Genomic DNA, 19,401 nt, shown 5'->3' on the forward strand with positions numbered 1-19,401 from the left:
CCGGTGCCGATCAAGGGCTTATTAGGCCATATCCAGGTAATGAAATATTGAGGCACTCAGTCTGGAAGTTATGCAGATTAAGTGAATTTTATTCTTTCATTTTTTCTATGCCATCCATAGGCCCGTTATATGTTAAAGAATAACAGATTATTTTCTGACCAGACGTTTCGGTCACGGTGGTCCAGGAGGAGATGGGCGGGCTGGAGGGACGCGCTGGGCGGCGGCAGTTTCTGAAGGTAGATGGAGCCTCTAGGTGCTAATGACGCCCCCATAGCACCTAGAGGCTCATTAGCATATTAATAAAAGTTCTTTTTTTAGCAAAACGGCTGCCCCAAAAGCAATTATATTAGGATGGTTGGGCAGAGCAGACACTAGCGGATCGCTAGTGTCTGACAGCTAAATATGTGCAGCGAAGTGATAGAAACCCTTTAACAGTACTGAAAAATGAGACTTTTTGAAATTTTGCTATTCCATTACATTTTCATACACTGTTTACTATGTAAACTTTGATGTAGATTAGGTAATTGTTAGAGTAAAACTCATTCTGTTCAAAATTATTCAATGCTTTCCAAATGTTTAATTTTTAGGCATACTTATGCATAGCAAAATTTTGTGACGTGTAACAACAATTCTGACTTCGGATTTTGTCATCCGCACACTTGATTTAGTATAGGACAAATGGTTTTTGCCCAGTAGCAGACGAAAAGTTTTTATTTGCTGCGTGTTATTAAAGGGGTTGTATCATCTGAGACATTGGTGGCATATCACTCTCCCTCTCCAGAACAGGGCCCCGAAAGTGAACTACAGTGCTCTACGTTTACTACTATGGGAGTTTCAAAAATAGTCGAGCAAGCTAATTCATCTATTTGCCGAAAGTCCAATAGAAGTGAATGGAGAGCACACGGTGCATGCATGGTCATCCATTAACCTCTATAGGACTGCCGGAAATACCCGAGCCAGCGCCCAGCTACTTTAGGAATTCCCACAGAAGTGAATGGAGCGTGGCTGCACTTGCGAAGTGCATTCTCATTCACTTTGGGGGCCCATTCTAGAGATAGGTGAGGGTCTCATAGGTGACATTGATGGCCTTTCCTAGGGGAACTGACAGAAATTTGCTCACCTGAATGAGTTGCAGAAGAGCCTTAACTAACTCATAGAGCCTTAATCAGGTAGTAGAGGTGCAGCTCACGATCCCCAGCCGGGTTTCGGGATGGTCCGGAGTTAAAGCAGGAAAACAGTAGGAATAAGGGGAACTGTAGTGTGGCACTCACTCCGCAAATGTACAGCAGCACAAGCAGTACAGTAAAATACTTTTTATTGGCATACAGCTACTCATTTCGGGACCACTCCCTTTGGCAGGCAAAACTAATATAAAATCAAACATCTCTGTTACAAAAAAAATGTTACTTTTGCCCTAGGCGTTTTTTTTTTTTTGCACCACTTAGCCTACTTTTGCACTAGCGTTTAAGTTTTCCGGTATTGAGTTCCGTCATAAGGGCTGAATATCGTAAAAAAACGCTTCCATTTTGTCCCCATTCATTGTCAATGGGGACAAAACTGAACAGAACGGAATGCTCCAAAATGCTTTCCATTCGGTTTGGTTGCGTTCCCAGACCGGAGAGCAAACCGCAACATGTTGTATTTTGCTTTCCGTCCTGGGATGCTGATGCAAGACGGATCCAGCATTACCCCAATGCAAGTCAATGGGGATGGATCCGTTTTCTCTGCCACAATAGAAAACGGATCCATCCCCCATTGACTTTTAATGGAGTTAACGACGGATCCGCCTTGGCTATGTTAAAGATAATACAACCGGATCTGTTCATAACGGATGCAGACGGTTGTATTATGAGTACCGGAAGCGTTTTTGCTGGACCCTGCCGGATCCAGCAAAAACACTAGTGTGAAAGTAGCCTTATACTGCTGTATGTTTAGGCAGCTCCACACTACAGTTCCGCTTCTTCCTAGTTTTTCCATACCCTCCAATGTCCCCGATGAGAAAACCCCTTTAGTGCAAAATCTGTTTATATCATTTTGTTTTTCAGTGAAATTTCTGGCTTTTTCATTGTCAGTCTTCTTTTTCATAATATTGCAATTCTATGCTGGAAGCAAGGGCTGGATTTTCGAACTACAGATTTTTTATGCATATGTATAGGGGTGTATGTTTATATACAGTTGTCCCCTAAAGTGGACAGTAGTGACCATTGTAAGTTGAAAGCAATGCACCATGAGACAATGACGCTATGGAAAACTATTAACTGAAGCCCCCAAATGTCATCCCAAGGGGGGGGGGGGGGGAAGTTTGAAGAAAAATAAGCAGTTAATTGATACAAACAATACATGTCTTTACATATAAGTCAGAAAAAGCTGCTGAAAGCTGTCAAGCACGTCCTACATACAGGGCAGGAGCTTCTTCAGGGTCCTGTACAGTAAGCAGTATTCCAGAAATATAATATATTGTTTAAAAGCAGCTCACACAGGTAGAGTGCAGTACAGAGAGGCGCTACTAGGCACCCAATCAGTGCATGCACTTCAGTAATACAGGTGTTTTAAGATTAAAATGCCCAGGCTGTCTTCCAGCCAATCGCATACGCTGTAGATCTGAACTGCATGAAGACCAGAGTCAACGTAAGGCCTCCTGCACGCGACCGTAGGTGTCCCGTTGCCGTATTGCGGACTGCATTTGCGGATCTGCAATACATGGGCACCGTTCCGTATTACGGATGCGGACCCATTCACTTGAATGGGTTCGCAAATCCGAGGATGCGGAATGCTGTAGAACGGACGCACGGAATGGAACCCTACGGAAGCACTACGGAGTGCTTCCAGCGGTTTTCGTCCCGTACTTCCGTTCTGCAAAAAGATAGAACATGTCCTATCTTTTTGTGGAACGGCCGGATCGCAGACCCATTAAAGTGAATGAGTCCGCGATCCGCTGCGGCTTCCCCATGGACGGAGTTCGTGCATTGCGGCCCGCAAGGTAAGTAGTCCAAGAACGAGGTAATAAAGTCGACCATTTTATTTAAGTAAACACACTGCACGTTTCATGTGCGGACCATGCACTTCATCAGGTCAATTGCAACCATTGCTTCTCTCCAGAGAGATCCTTGGCGGCATGGTGCCACAAACTGTACAAAGCTACTGAGGGTGTTTTGCTCCAAGCACAACCCTGCAAGGTAAGTGCATCAGCGCTTAAAGAGAATATGTGACTATGATCTTGATCTTGGAGCATTATCTGCAGTAATACATGAGTTCTACTGCAAAGAGTCCAGATCACTCATTTTTCTTTTCTACTGCCCCCCATTCACCTGTCAGCGCTCAAAACTCCACTATAAACACAGTCTGGACTGCTGTGCCATGCTAACATAATGGAGGGGACTCATGTGTATGCACAGCAGTCCCATCATTGGCAGGGGGGTCAGTAGAAATATAAAAAATAACAATATGGACTCCTTCTCCGCAGTAGTACTCCTAAGGTACAGCAGATAATACTCAAAATTCATGGTGACAGATTATGTGCAAGTTCAGGTTAATTCCACTGCACACATGGTATCACACTAGGTAGCAGGGTTGGACTGGCCGGACAGAGTATCAGAGGATCCTCCGGTGAGCCCAGTGTCTAAAGCTAGGGTGGGCCCCAAAAGTTAGAGAAAAATCCAATTTTCTAGCTGCCTTTGGAGCTAATCACATAACACAAGGATCTATTTCTTTGATTCTAAACTGTTAGACTTTATTGATAATATAGGGATTGGGTTTGCGCCAAGAACTTCCTCTGGTGGTCCCAAGGAACCCCAGTGCTACACTGCTCGGTAGCGCCATGTCTATATTTCTTCTCTTACAAGCACGGATCCACTAGTTATTATGAGCTAAGAAACTCATTAGTTCAATCCCTTGCATGCTATCTAATAAATAGTAGGAAGATGTTTTTAGGGTGGAAGGGAACCCTCACCTACCAAGAGCCCTATAGACAGACTACAAGAACATATTTCCATTACATCAATGGCATTGTGGATGAAGGTAGATCACATCAATTCTGCACCAATCTCAACTGAAAACATATTTTGTTGCATGTATCAGACTTTGGAAGCCATAAGACATAGGGTATGATTGACTTACCATTCTGGCATCCCACAAGGACAAGGTCTTATCGGCAGAGCTAGTGAGCACAATGTTGGAATAGGGCAGGAACTCAATGCTATTAACAGAATCCACATGGCCTCTCATGGTGTACCTGCACCTTTCGCTGAGGAAAGACAAGAGAAATACCCAGTTTTTTTATGGCCACCTGTCATAAAACTTACGCAGAGAAAACTTTTCATGAATAACTGAATTTGGTAATGTAAGCAGTCTATTAATACTTGAAGAGACAGGATAAAACGACGAATATTGAACCCTGCAAATAGCCGTACATTGCCGTTAAGAACTAGCAATTTGCTTTCCAAAATTTGCATTACAATACATAAATAAATGCTCCCGATGTTAAGTATAGTACAGGATTTCCAATAATTACCTTAATGCGTTGAAAACAGGGAGAGAATAACATTTGGAGCGTGATCGTAGAAAAACAAACAAAAAACAAGAGTAACACTTGGATAGACAAGAGAATTTAAAACTCTAATAAGTGAGCTCTGAGTTAATACGCTCAGTTTGCAAGTCAATACATCAAGTAATTACTATTCTATTGCACAGCTCAAGACAGATTTGGAATAGTCGGGTTGCCCTCTCTCAGGGCTGCTTATCACTCAATCTGTGCAGACCTATATTGCTGCTTTAAATAACAGGTCCCAGATGAATTTCCTGCGGAGCGATGAGATGTAATTAGAGCTCACACCCTGGTGTGTCAACAGGGAAAGCAGGCAGACCGTCCAGGAGACCAGAGCGCGCCGGCTTACGGTGATTGACACCAAGGAGAGACAGGTGGGCTGCGGGAGGAATTGGGGGAGATTAATTAACTGCCACAACAGGAAGAGCCTGGTCCGAATATGTTCCAATGTGTAAGGGGGCTGAGGTGACAGACCCTGACAGGTGGCATGTGGAGAAGACAACTGAGAAATATTCATGCACACTCAATACAGTATTTGTGGATAAAAAGAATACTGCATTTAGAGATCTAGTAAAATATTTAAAGGGGTTGTCCAGCCTCGCGGCAGATTTAAATACAAGTGGAAACTGTGTCCAAAGGGGGGAAAAAAGAAATCTCCACTCATCTTTTGACAATCCTGCCACAAGTGACAAGATCCAGAGACTGCTGCTGCCAATCATTGGCCTAGGGTGCAAGAAGGGCACGTAAGCCGTCACTGATAGGTTTTTTCTTTTTCTTTTGGGGACACACTTCGGCCAGTGTTTAAAAAGAACCGGTCACCTTCTTCTGACGTGAATTTTAGTAACTACTTGCATTACCCGTACATTAACCGTTCTGGAGCATCTATTCGTACAAATCTACAAGCGATTTCTCTGCTAGAAGTTTATGAAAGAATTACTAATCGTCTGCAATAAAGGTTCAGAGGGGTGTTACCAGATGGGGGTTTGTTCATTCAAAGCAGCACTGATTGGTTAGTGTCAGAATGTTGTCAATTCATTAATAAACTTCTGAATAATACAGTAACGGCACAACATAGAGTAATATGAAAAGATGTTCTAGAATTGCTATTACATGGGAAAAGCAAGTAGTTACTAAAATAGACGTCTCCAGAGAGGTGACAGGTGCTCTGTAAAGGGAACCTGTCATCATAAAAATGTCATAGAGCAGGAGGAGCTAAAAAGAATGATACATTTTTTTGCGGGGAAAAAGTTCATTATAACCTTCATTTATTGAAATTTCTGCTCATTCTGGGCTTTGAAGTCCAGGAGGAGGTCCTATCAGTGATTGACAGCTGTCTCTGTATCCACAGTCATAGAGGAAGGGCTGTCGATCACTGATAGGACCGCCTCCTGGACTTCAAGGAACAGAATGAGCAGAAATTTTAATGTATAAAATACGTTTTATTGAATCTTTTCCCATAAAACTATATACCAATCAGCTCAGCTCCTCCTGATCTATAACATACTGCCTGCAGATTGCAGTGTATGCATGTCATGGTGACAGGCCCTCTTTAATTCTGCTGCTAGGCCGGACAGCCCCATAGGGTATGACCACACAGCAATTAATGTTCAGTGGGTTGGTATGGTTAATGGCCGCTCAACACCTTCAATGCCGCACTGCAGACCGACTAAACAGTGCAGTCTCTTTAGTTTAATTAGAGCCCTCTGTGGCTCGTACAACTGCATGGTACTTGAACACATCGCGGCAGGATTGCAAGCACCACTATGCTAGGGAGGCTCGCCCCCATTGCGGCATGCTATTGGCTGACACCCTTCCCCCCCCCCCCCTCCCAAACCAACATCCCCAGTAGATGGTTGTTTTGATCCGCATGACGGGAAGATGCAGTGGCAGCCATGCGGGGAGCAGGAGCTATGCGGGTGTCGGCGAGCAGGGTAAGTACCATCTATACGAGGGGCCCAAGCATAAGGGAGTGTTTTACACGTTGGATAACCCCTTTAAAGGCTATGTACACCATAGGAGGCAATTTTTGTTTATGATTGCATTTTACTCATTTTTGATTAATTTTTTTTTTTTATCTAATAAGCCTTATCTCTAAACTATTAAGAGGTCATAAAGACTTATTTAAGCCACATTCTTATCAGGAAGATAAGAACTGAGCTTTAATGAGTAGTTTAAAGGTCAGAGAGCAGAGATAAGGACCCGTTCAGCTCCTGGTCTGACGGAAAAGACAGAAAATCCAAAGTGTGCTACTTTAGCATCTCCGCTCTGTACAGAAAAAAAGGATGCCATATTTTTAATAAAGACCAATTCAAAAAATATTTTTTGCTGAAAATGTGTACAATGCAGTAATAAAAAAAATGCCCCCCAAAGGTGTACATAGCCTTTAAAGTAAGTAAGAGGAGACTTGGATAACAAACCATTTATTTCCTCGTTGCTAACTTCTAGGTAAGGGGATAGGTAGGTAGATCTAAAATACTGTAACTTATCTTGCCCAAACAGGAAATTACAAGCTGCTTTTACGTATATAGATGGATCTCGCTCAATAGTAAAGTCCTGTGATTACAGCAGCATCAGCGCTTATTCAAGCAGGTGATGAGAGTGAGTGGTCAGGGAAGAAATGACAAGAGTAATGTACTTGCAGAAATAGTGACTGGCGACCAAGAGCCACTGTATCTGTAGGGTGCAGAGAATGATAAATGCCAAGTAATGAAGCACACAGCAGGAGAGTCTGCACAGTTGTCTGGCTAGGAAGAGATCAGTAAAATGTCAGTTGTAATCACCTACATTCCCTAAGGTTGTAACCAATAAACCTTCTGGGACCTGATAAAAATCTGTACCAGTGTCTCCCCAATTATGATGTGCATGTACATATTATAGATCATGAAAGTAAATCATTAATTGAATTTACTAGAAAGTTCCATTTTCACTGTATTATTGTGCAATTGTCATAATATGCAATCCCATCCCTTTGCGTCTTTATAATAATGATGCCCTATTAGGTGGCAGAAGAACCTTTCATACACTGGTCCTGAGTTTGACTCAAAGTTCTAACATCCATTCTGAGATGGGTCAATTAAGGCATCAAAGCTAGACCCTGCACTGTATTAATGCTCTAGATATCAAAATATCTTCTTCATGAAAAAACATCTGCAGTTGTGTCTTCATTGAACGGCACACAGGAGCACGTCAAGTGTTATATTTAAGGATTGGGCTGTGCAGTTTTATAGAAATGACCATTACTCTTATCTCCACTGAGGTGTAACTCAGAGTATTTAGAGGAAAATGATCATGGAAAGAAAATAATGTATCATTACTGGGCACTGATGCGTTTGGGAAGGGTGATCCATTATCTATAGTCTGACACAGGCATCAACTAGCCATTACTTCCATCGTGGTCTATCACAGTCCGTCCTGCCCTGCTCTACCAGAAGTGATACACAAAGCCTTGCTGTATAATACGTGGTGAGAAAATAGTATTTGCAAATAAAATATGGCAAATATGAATGTGATAGCCCATAAAACTATTTCACTGGAGTGGTGAGTTGCATTATGGATGGTCAGAAAAGCAGGGAGGCAATATGCATATGACCAATGAATGCTTTAGGAATATTTAAATCTTTTACCCATTAAATTATGATCTGCAACACCAAGGCTAATGAGAATTTAAATAAATAAGCAACTTGTCTCCAAAGATTGGGAGACATATTAGGTGTCATGCCAGTGGTGAATGCCCTCATCTGCCTTTCTCCTCCTCATGGGCATGGTCACTTTGTTTCCCCAGTGGTCTGACAATGCCGATGTCCTGTTCTCACCCGGGCAGCACAGCTTAGTCTGCTCCACACCTGCTGAGGCTTTCTGCTCCTTGCTATGTTCCTTTACACCCATAGGGAGCATGCGCCTCCTCTAGCTCTTAGAGGGCTTGTCCGTCCACTTCAGTCTTCCTCAGCCAATGGCTGGCCACCATAGGGTATTTAAAGCACCTTCTCGTGTGGGAAGGCACCTGAGCAATAAGGTCTAGTTATTTAGGTTCCTGCAAACTGTACTGGTTGCCTGCCCATGTACTGAACTTTGCCTGTTTCCAGATTTCACCTATTTCTGCCTGATCTGACCTCTGCCTGTTCCCCTTTCTTACCCTGTAACTGCCAATCCTAAACTTTGGACTGCTTACTGAACTGCTCATACACTGCCTGCCCTGACCTGGCATGCTTTTGGAAAATGGCTTTGCCTGATCCTTTTGTGCTCCATACCAGTTTCTCTTGACCCTCCATAAGTCAACACGCTCTGAACTGAGACTACTCTCAGAGTCAGCAGCTTAGTTATAAGATGTATCAGCCTGGAAATTCATTTCAATGGGTCTGTGTACATGAGCGTCATTTTTCACACATCATCTCTGTGTTCAGGAAAAATTGCAGCATGTTCTATGTTGTGTCCTGGCTCCATTGAAAAATGGAAGGCATTCAGATGCAATGCATTTTTCACTGACAGTTGCTAGGAGATTTTTATTCTTCCGTTTTTCTACAAGTGCATGAAAAACACATGAAAACCAGATATAATCCAGATAGAAGAAACACTGAACGTAACTGTAGAAAAAAACTGATTGCACTTGTGTGTAAAACTATCAGTTTTGACACAGATCCTAAGGATACGTTCACACATGCGTTTTGGGTGGACCCATCATGGATCTGCAAAAACCGATCCGTTACAATAATACGACCGCATACATCCGTCATGAACGGATTTATTTATATTATCTGTAACATAGCCAAGACGGATCCATCATGAACTTCATTGAAACTCAATGGGAGACGGATCTGTTTTCTATTGTGTCAGAGAAAACGGATTCTTCCCCATTGACTTACATTGTGTGCCAGGACGTTTGGCTCAGTTTCGTCAAGCGGACAGCAAAATGCTGCAAGCAGCGTTTTGGTCTCCGCCTCCACAGCAGAATGGAGACTGATTGGAGGCAAACTGATGCATTCTGAGCGGATCCTCTTCCATTCAGAATGCATTAGAGCAAAACTGATCCATTTTGGACCGCTTGTGAGAGCTCTGAACGGATCTCACAAACGGAAAGCCAAATTGCGAGTGTGAAAGTAGACTAATACAATCAGTATTGCTCATGTGAAAAAAGCCAAAGAGGGAGTTGGACTGATACTTTCTTATTTTTTCCTCGAGACCAATAAATCTCTTTCTTTTTAAAAAAATATATTTTAGTCAACGGTAAAGCAAAAGCAACATACCACTAATCATAGCAAAATGTGCACAAATATTTTCCATGTCAAATAAATCAATGACAAACCAATATCATTTTGGAGATATAAGAACAAAAGTTAAAGTTAGAACCTTTCCCTCCCTAGCCCCCTAGGATGTCTGTTATTTCATCAAAATTTCCCACATTTTACTAATTTAAATTCAAAGACAAAGGTCCACATTAATCACCTATTTTGAGCTTCCCCAAGGTACCTCTTAGAGCAGTGATGGCGAACCTATGGTACGGGTACCAGAGGCGGCACTCCAAGCCCTCTCTGTGGGCACCCGCACTGTGAAAAAAGTCTATGGTGTACCAATATGCCTTAGACTTTTCCTGCCATTCATCAGCGCAGGGCGCACTATGAACAGCACAGGCAGGGCACTAAATGTAGGCAGGCTTTAATAGCTAAATGATAAAGTACATGGAATATATACTATATTGAACTATAGTATTCAGGTTAAATTGCCGTGTCGATAAATACGTGGGTTTTGGGTTGCAGTTTGGGCACTCGGCCTCTAAAAGGTTCGACATCACTGTCTTAGAGCCTCTGTGGCATACCATTCTGTGTATTGAAAGGTCTGCATGATTTTCGTGATGTCCGCCTGTGTGACATGATTTACAATAAAGCGCCTCCATTTATTGAAAAACTGTAGTTTTTTTGTCTTTTTGAGTTTCTGTATCTAATTTGTCAATATACATGAAATAAGACATTTGAGATAAAACCTCTTGAAGTGAAGGAACTTACTTTTCTAACCATTGCCTCAGAAGGCATCTCAAGGAGACCAAAAGGGCCACATCCACGATCAAATTGGGTTTAGATGTATCATCAAAGATATGAAAAAGGACAATCTCCGGAGAGAGAGTCAGTGAGATCCCCCATGTCTTTGCTATCCATCCAACAATCATCTCCCAGTATTCTTGTACCTTGGGACATGACCAACTACAATAGACCAAGTCCGCCCCCCTCAGATCACATTTTGGACATGCCATGATGTAGTTTTGGTCTGCCTTCTTTTTAACTATGTTGAATGCATATATGGCCTGGTGGATCAGACGAAAGTGTGACTCTCTCCATCTCAAATGGAACCGCCCTACATACCCTGTTCCATCCCTGCAGGATATCCTCAGCAGCAAGCGTCATGCCCAGTTTTTTCCCCCCATTTTTTAAATAGCGTATTTGACATCTTTTTGTCGCAAGTATCCCTGAGCATGCTATATATATCCGAGAGCGAATATTTTGCACCACCCTGTCTCATAGAGAAAATTAGTGACGAGTTAGTGCATTACTGCGATACATCCAGTAACCTATGTTTGCAGAAACTGATAACCTGTTGGTAGGCCAGGTAATGGCCTGCACTTTTATATTAGAGACCGCTGATCTGCCTTTTAAAAAACCAGATTGTGACGGCGAAATCAGATTTGGCATGATGTTCGCCAATCTATCCGCCATAATCTTAGCTACCAACTTGGTGTCCACGTTAATAAGTGATATTGGTCGATATGAGGCAGGTAACTCTGGGTTCTTTCCTGGCTTAGGTATTAACTTTATGTAGGCTATATTTTCAGATGGTGAGAGGGGAGAACCCGACAACAGGCCATTGAAAACTTTGGTTAATATGTTGTGACAGGGTGTCACAATGTTTTGCAGAGAAAGTGCTGGATGGTGTGTACATTGCACCAAGTTTCCAGCACTTCATGTGTTAAAAGGCTCCAGGAAGGTTTGGTTTTCCTTGTATCTAGGGATGAGCGAACTCGAACTGTATAGTTCGGGTTCGTACCGAATTTTGGGGTGTCCGTGACACGGACCCGAACATTTTCGTAAAAGTCCGGGTTCGGGTTCGGTGTTCGTCGCTTTCTTCGCGCTTTTGTGACGCTTTCTTGGCGCTTTTTGAAAGGCTGCAAAGCAGCCAATCAACAAGCGTCATACTACTTGCCCCAAGAGGCCATCACAGCCATGCCTACTATTGGCATGGCTGTGATTGGCCAGAGCACCATGTGACCCAGCCTCTATTTAAGCTGGAGTCACATAGCGCCGCCCGTCACTCTGCTCTGATTAGCGTAGGGAGAGGTTGCGGCTGCGACAGTAGGGCAAGATTAGGCAGATTAACTCCTCCAAAGGACTTGATTAACTGATCGATCTGCAGCTGTGGATCATTGAGCTGCTGATCCTCAATTGCTCACTGTTTTTAGGCTGCACAGACCGTTTGTCAGTCACATTTTTCTGGGGTGATCGGCGGCCATTTTGTGTCTTGTGGTGCGCCAGCACAAGCTGCGACCAAGTGCATTTAACCCTCAATGGTGTGGTTGTTTTTTGGCTAAAGCCTACATCAGGGTGAAGCTGTCACACCAAGTGCATTTAACCAGCAATAGTCTGTTTATTTTTTGGCCATATCCCAGTCTAATTCTGTCACTAAATCCATACCGGTCACCCAGCGCCTAAATACTAGGCCTCAAATTTATATCCAGCTAAATCTGTCCCTAGTGCTGTAGCTGGGCGAGTTATTTAGTGTCCGTTCAAGCACATTTCTTGTTCTGGGTTGAAATACAATTCCCAATTTAGCAATTTCATAATTTAGTGGTTTCTGCTATATCAGAGCTATTTGAAATCTATCCCTAAAAGGGTATATAATATTCAAGGTGCACATTGGGTCATTCAGAATAACTTCACACACACCCGCTACTGTGTATTTCCAAGTCTAATTCTGGCACTAAACCCATACCTGTCACCCAGCGCCTAAATACTAGGCCTCAAATTTATATCCCGCTAAATCTGTCCTTAGTGCTGTAGCTGGGCGAGTTATTTAGTGTCCGTTCAAGCACATTTCTTGTTCTGGGTTGAAATACAATTCCCAATTTAGCAATTTCATAATTTAGTGGTTTCTGCTATATCAGAGCTATTTGAAATCTATCCCTAAAAGGGTATATAATATTCAAGGTGCACATTGGGTCATTCAGAATAACTTCACACACACCCGCTACTGTGTATTTCCAAGTCTAATTCTGGCACTAAACCCATACCTGTCACCCAGCGCCTAAATACTAGGCCTCAAATTTATATCCCGCTAAATCTGTCCTTAGTGCTGTAGCTGGGCGAGTTATTTAGTGTCCGTTCAAGCACATTTCTTGTTCTGGGTTGAAATACAATTCCCAATTTAGCAATTTCATAATTTAGTGGTTTCTGCTATATCAGAGCTATTTGAAATCTATCCCTAAAAGGGTATATAATATTCAAGGTGCACATTGGGTCATTCAGAATAACTTCACACACACCCGCTACTGTGTATTTCCAAGTCTAATTCTGGCACTAAACCCATACCTGTCACCCAGCGCCTAAATACTAGGCCTCAAATTTATATCCCGCTAAATCTGTCCTTAGTGCTGTAGCTGGGCGAGTTATTTAGTGTCCGTTCAAGCACATTTCTTGTTCTGGGTTGAAATACAATTCCCAATTTAGCAATTTCATAATTTAGTGGTTTCTGCTATATCAGAGCTATTTGAAATCTATCCCTAAAAGGGTATATAATATTCAAGGTGCACATTGGGTCATTCAGAATAACTTCACACACACCCGCTACTGTGTATTTCCAAGTCTAATTCTGGCACTAAACCCATACCTGTCACCCAGCGCCTAAATACTAGGCCTCAAATTTATATCCCGCTAAATCTGTCCTTAGTGCTGTAGCTGGGCGAGTTATTTAGTGTCCGTTCAAGCACATTTCTTGTTCTGGGTTGAAATACAATTCCCAATTTAGCAATTTCATAATTTAGTGGTTTCTGCTATATCAGAGCTATTTGAAATCTATCCCTAAAAGGGTATATAATATTCAAGGTGCACATTGGGTCATTCAGAATAACTTCACACACACCCGCTACTGTGTATTTCCAAGTCTAATTCTGGCACTAATCCCATACCTGTCACCCAGCGCCTAAATACTAGGCCTCAAATTTATATCCCGCTAAATCTGTCCTTAGTGCTGTAGCTGGGCGAGTTATTTAGTGTCCGTTCAAGCACATTTCTTGTTCTGGGTTGAAATACAATTCCCAATTTAGCAATTTCATAATTTAGTGGTTTCTGCTATATCAGAGCTATTTGAAATCTATCCCTAAAAGGGTATATAATATTCAAGGTGCACATTGGGTCATTCAGAATAACTTCACACACACCCGCTACTGTGTATTTCCAAGTCTAATTCTGGCACTAAACCCATACCTGTCACCCAGCGCCTAAATACTAGGCCTCAAATTTATATCCCGCTAAATCTGTCCTTAGTGCTGTAGCTGGGCGAGTTATTTAGTGTCCGTTCAAGCACATTTCTTGTTCTGGGTTGAAATACAATTCCCAATTTAGCAATTTCATAATTTAGTGGTTTCTGCTATATCAGAGCTATTTGAAATCTATCCCTAAAAGGGTATATAATATTCAAGGTGCACATTGGGTCATTCAGAATAACTTCACACACACCCGCTACTGTGTATTTCCAAGTCTAATTCTGGCACTAAACCCATACCTGTCACCCAGCGCCTAAATACTAGGCCTCAAATTTATATCCCGCTAAATCTGTCCTTAGTGCTGTAGCTGGGCGAGTTATTTAGTGTCCGTTCAAGCACATTTCTTGTTCTGGGTTGAAATACAATTCCCAATTTAGCAATTTCATAATTTAGTGGTTTCTGCTATATCAGAGCTATTTGAAATCTATCCCTAAAAGGGTATATAATATTCAAGGTGCACATTGGGTCATTCAGAATAACTTCACACACACCCGCTACTGTGTATTTCCAAGTCTAATTCTGTCACTAAACCCATACCTGTCACGCAGCGCCTAAATACTAGGCCTCAAATTTATATCCCGCTAAATCTGTCCTTAGTGCTGTAGCTGGGCGAGTTATTTAGTGTCCGTTCAAGCACATTTCTTGTTCTGGGTTGAAATACAATTCCCAATTTAGCAATTTCATAATTTAGTGGTTTCTGCTATATCAGAGCTATTTGAAATCTATCCCTAAAAGGGTATATAATATTCAAGGTGCACATTGGGTCATTCAGAATAACTTCACACACACCCGCTACTGTGTATTTCCAAGTCTAATTCTGGCACTAAACCCATACCTGTCACCCAGCGCCTAAATACTAGGTCTCAAATTTATATCCCGCTAAATCTGTCCTTAGTGCTGTAGCTGGGCGAGTTATTTAGTGTCCGTTCAAGCACATTTCTTGTTCTGGGTTGAAATACAATTCCCAATTTAGCAATTTCATAATTTAGTGGTTTCTGCTATATCAGAGCTATTTGAAATCTATCCCTAAAAGGGTATATAATATTCAAGGTGCACATTGGGTCATTCAGAATAACTTCACACACACCCGCTACTGTGTATTTCCAAGTCTAATTCTGGCACTAAACCCATACCTGTCACCCAGCGCCTAAATACTAGGCCTCAAATTTATATCCCGCTAAATCTGTCCTTAGTGCTGTAGCTGGGCGAGTTATTTAGTGTCCGTTCAAGCACATTTCTTGTTCTGGGTTGAAATACAATTCCCAATTTAGCAATTTCATAATTTAGTGGTTTCTGCTATATCAGAGCTATTTGAAATCTATCCCTAAAAGGGTATATAATATTCAAGGTGCACATTGGGTCATTCAGAATAACTTCACACACACCCGCTACTGTGTATTTCCAAGTCTAATTCTGGCACTAAACCCATACCTGTCACCCAGCGCCTAAATACTAGGCCTCAAATTTATATCCCGCTAAATCTGTCCTTAGTGCTGTAGCTGGGCGAGTTATTTAGTGTCCGTTCAAGCACATTTCTTGTTCTGGGTTGAAATACAATTCCCAATTTAGCAATTTCATAATTTAGTGGTTTCTGCTATATCAGAGCTATTTGAAATCTATCCCTAAAAGGGTATATAATATTCAAGGTGCACATTGGGTCATTCAGAATAACTTCACACACACCCGCTACTGTGTATTTCCAAGTCTAATTCTGGCACTAAACCCATACCTGTCACCCAGCGCCTAAATACTAGGCCTCAAATTTATATCCCGCTAAATCTGTCCTTAGTGCTGTAGCTGGGCGAGTTATTTAGTGTCCGTTCAAGCACATTTCTTGTTCTGGGTTGAAATACAATTCCCAATTTAGCAATTTCATAATTTAGTGGTTTCTGCTATATCAGAGCTATTTGAAATCTATCCCTAAAAGGGTATATAATATTCAAGGTGCACATTGGGTCATTCAGAATAACTTCACACACACCCGCTACTGTGTATTTCCAAGTCTAATTCTGGCACTAAACCCATACCTGTCACGCAGCGCCTAAATACTAGGCCTCAAATTTATATCCCGCTAAATCTGTCCTTAGTGCTGTAGCTGGGCGAGTTATTTAGTGTCCGTTCAAGCACATTTCTTGTTCTGGGTTGAAATACAATTCCCAATTTAGCAATTTCATAATTTAGTGGTTTCTGCTATATCAGAGCTATTTGAAATCTATCCCTAAAAGGGTATATAATATTCAAGGTGCACATAGGGTCATTCAGAATAACTTCACACACCCGCTACTGTGCATTTCCAAATCTAATTCTGTCACTAAACCCATACCTGTCACCCAGCGCCTAAATACTAGGCCTCAAATTTATATCCCGCTAAATCTCTCGTTACCGCTGTCCTGTTGTGGCTGGGAAAGTTATTTAGTGTCCGTCAAAGCACATTTTTTGTTCTGGGTTGAAATACAATTCCCAATTTAGCAATTTCATAATTTAGTCGTTTCTGCTATATCAGAGCTATTTGAAATCTATCCCTAAAAGGGTAGATCATATTGAAGGTGCACATAGGGTCATTCAGAATAACTTCACACACACGCTTCTGTGCATTTCCAAGTCTAATTCTGTCACTAAATCCATACCGGTCACCCAGCGCCTAAATACTAGGCCTCAAATTTATATCCCGCTGAATTTGAATACAATACATTGGGCCAAATAATATATTTGTTGTTGTGGTGAACCATAACAATGAGAAAAACATCTAGTAAGGGACGCGGACGTGGACATGGTCGTGGTGGTGTTAGTGGACCCTCTGGTGCTGGGAGAGGACGTGGCCGTTCTGCCACATCCACACGTCCTAGTGTACCAACTACCTCAGGTCCCAGTAGCCGCCAGAATTTACAGCGATATATGGTGGGGCCCAATGCCGTTCTAAGGATGGTAAGGCCTGAGCAGGTACAGGCATTAGTCAATTGGGTGGCCGACAGTGGATCCAGCACGTTCACATTATCTCCCACCCAGTCTTCTGCAGAAAGCGCACAGATGGCGCCTGAAAACCAACCCCATCAGTCTGTCACATCACCCCCATGCATACCAGGGAAACTGTCTCAGCCTCAAGTTATGCAGCAGTCTCTTATGCTGTTTGAAGACTCCGCTGGCAGGGTTTCCCAAGGGCATCCACCTAGCCCTTCCCCAGCGGTGAAAGACATAGAATGCACTGACGCACAACCACTTATGTTTCCTGATGATGAGGACATGGGAATACCACCTCAGCATGTCTCTGATGATGACGAAACACAGGTGCCAACTGCTGCGTCTTTCTGCAGTGTGCAGACTGAACAGGAGGTCAGGGATCAAGACTGGGTGGAAGACGATGCAGGGGACGATGAGGTCCTAGACCCCACATGGAATGAAGGTCGTGCCACTGACTTTCACAGTTCGGAGGAAGAGGCAGTGGTGAGACCGAGCCAACAGCGTAGCAAAAGAGGGAGCAGTGGGCAAAAGCAGAACACCCGCCGCCAAGAGACTCCGCCTGCTACTGACCGCCGCCATCTGGGACCGAGCACCCCAAAGGCAGCTTCAAGGAGTTCCCTGGCATGGCACTTCTTCAAACAATGTGCTGACGACAAGACCCGAGTGGTTTGCACGCTGTGCCATCAGAGCCTGAAGCGAGGCATTAACGTTCTGAACCTGAGCACAACCTGCATGACCAGGCACCTGCATGCAAAGCATGAACTGCAGTGGAGTAAACACCTTAAAACCAAGGAAGTCACTCAGGCTCCCCCTGCTACCTCTTCTGCTGCTGCCGCCTCGGCCTATTCTGCTGCTGCCGCCTCGGCCTCTTCCTCCGCCTCTGGAGGAACGTTGGCACCTGCCGCCCAGCAAACGGGATGTACCACCAACACCACCACCACCACCTCCGTCACCAAGCGTCTCAACCATGTCACACGCCAGCGTTCAGCTCTCCATCTCACAAACATTTGATAGAAAGCGTAAATTCCCACCTAGCCACCCTCGATCCCTGGCCCTGAATGCCAGCATTTCTAAACTACTGGCCTATGAAATGCTGTCATTTAGGCTGGTGGACACAGACAGCTTCAAACAGCTCATGTCGCTTGCTGTCCCACAGTATGTTGTTCCCAGCCGGCACTACTTCTCCAAGAGAGCCGTGCCTTCCCTGCACAACCAAGTATCCGATAAAATCAAGTGTGCACTGCGCAACGCCATCTGTGGCAAGGTCCACCTAACCACAGATACGTGGACCAGTAAGCACGGCCAGGGACGCTATATCTCCCTAACTGCACACTGGGTAAATGTAGTGGCAGCTGGGCCCCAGGCGGAGAGCTGTTTGGCGCACGTCCTTCCGCCGCCAAGGATCGCAGGGCAACATTCTTTGCCTCCTGTTGCCACCTCCTCCTTCTCGGCTTCCTCCTCCTCTTCTTCCACCTGCTCATCCAGTCAGCCACACACCTTCACCACCAACTTCAGCACAGCCCGGGGTAAACGTCAGCAGGCCATTCTGAAACTCATATGTTTGGGGGACAGGCCCCACACCGCACAGGAGTTGTGGCGGGGTATAGAACAACAGACCGACGAGTGGTTGCTGCCGGTGAGCCTCAAGCCCGGCCTGGTGGTGTGTGATAATGGGCGAAATCTCGTTGCAGCTCTGGGACTAGCCAATTTGACGCACATCCCTTGCTTGGCGCATGTGCTGAATTTGGTGGTGCAGAAGTTCATTCACAACTACCCCGACATGTCAGAGCTGCTGCATAAAGTGCGGGCCGTCTGTTCGCGCTTCCGGCGTTCACATCCTGCTGCTGCTCGCCTGTCTGCGCTACAGCGTAACTTCGGCCTTCCCGCTCACCGCCTCATATGCGACGTGCCCACCAGGTGGAACTCCACCTTGCACATGCTGGACAGACTGTGCGAGCAGCAGCAGGCCATAGTGGAGTTTCAGCTGCAGCACGCACGGGTCAGTCGCACTACAGAACAGCACCACTTCACCACCAATGACTGGGCCTCCATGCGAGACCTGTGTGCCCTGTTGCGCTGTTTCGAGTACTCCACCAACATGGCCAGTGGCGATGACACCGTTATCAGCGTTACAATACCACTTCTATGTCTCCTTGAGAAAACACTTAGGGCGATGATGGAAGAGGAGGTGGCCCAGGAGGAGGAGGAGGAGGAAGAGGGGTCATTTTTAGCACTTTCAGGCCAGTCTCTTCGAAGTGACTCAGAGGGAAGTTTTTGGCAACAGCAGAGGCCAGGTACAAATGTGGCCAGCCAGGGCCCACTACTGGAGGACGAGGAGGACGAGGATGAGGAGGAGGTGGAGGAGGATGAGGATGAAGCA

General features: G+C 43.7%; 1 protein-coding gene across 1 annotated transcript in view; it reads right to left on the minus strand.

The window, feature by feature from the left end:
* The window catches only part of SPAG16 (sperm associated antigen 16), a 1,034,764-nt gene that overhangs the window by 420,611 nt on the left and 594,752 nt on the right, over positions 1-19,401 (minus strand). The window contains exon 13 of the mRNA XM_044304163.1: positions 4,117-4,243. Coding sequence (XP_044160098.1) covers positions 4,117-4,243 — 127 coding nt within the window. The remainder of the gene's footprint in view (positions 1-4,116; positions 4,244-19,401) is intronic.

The sequence above is a fragment of the Bufo gargarizans genome, chromosome 8 (assembly GCF_014858855.1).
Source record: "Bufo gargarizans isolate SCDJY-AF-19 chromosome 8, ASM1485885v1, whole genome shotgun sequence".
In the NCBI taxonomy this organism is placed as follows: Eukaryota; Metazoa; Chordata; class Amphibia; order Anura; family Bufonidae; genus Bufo; species Bufo gargarizans.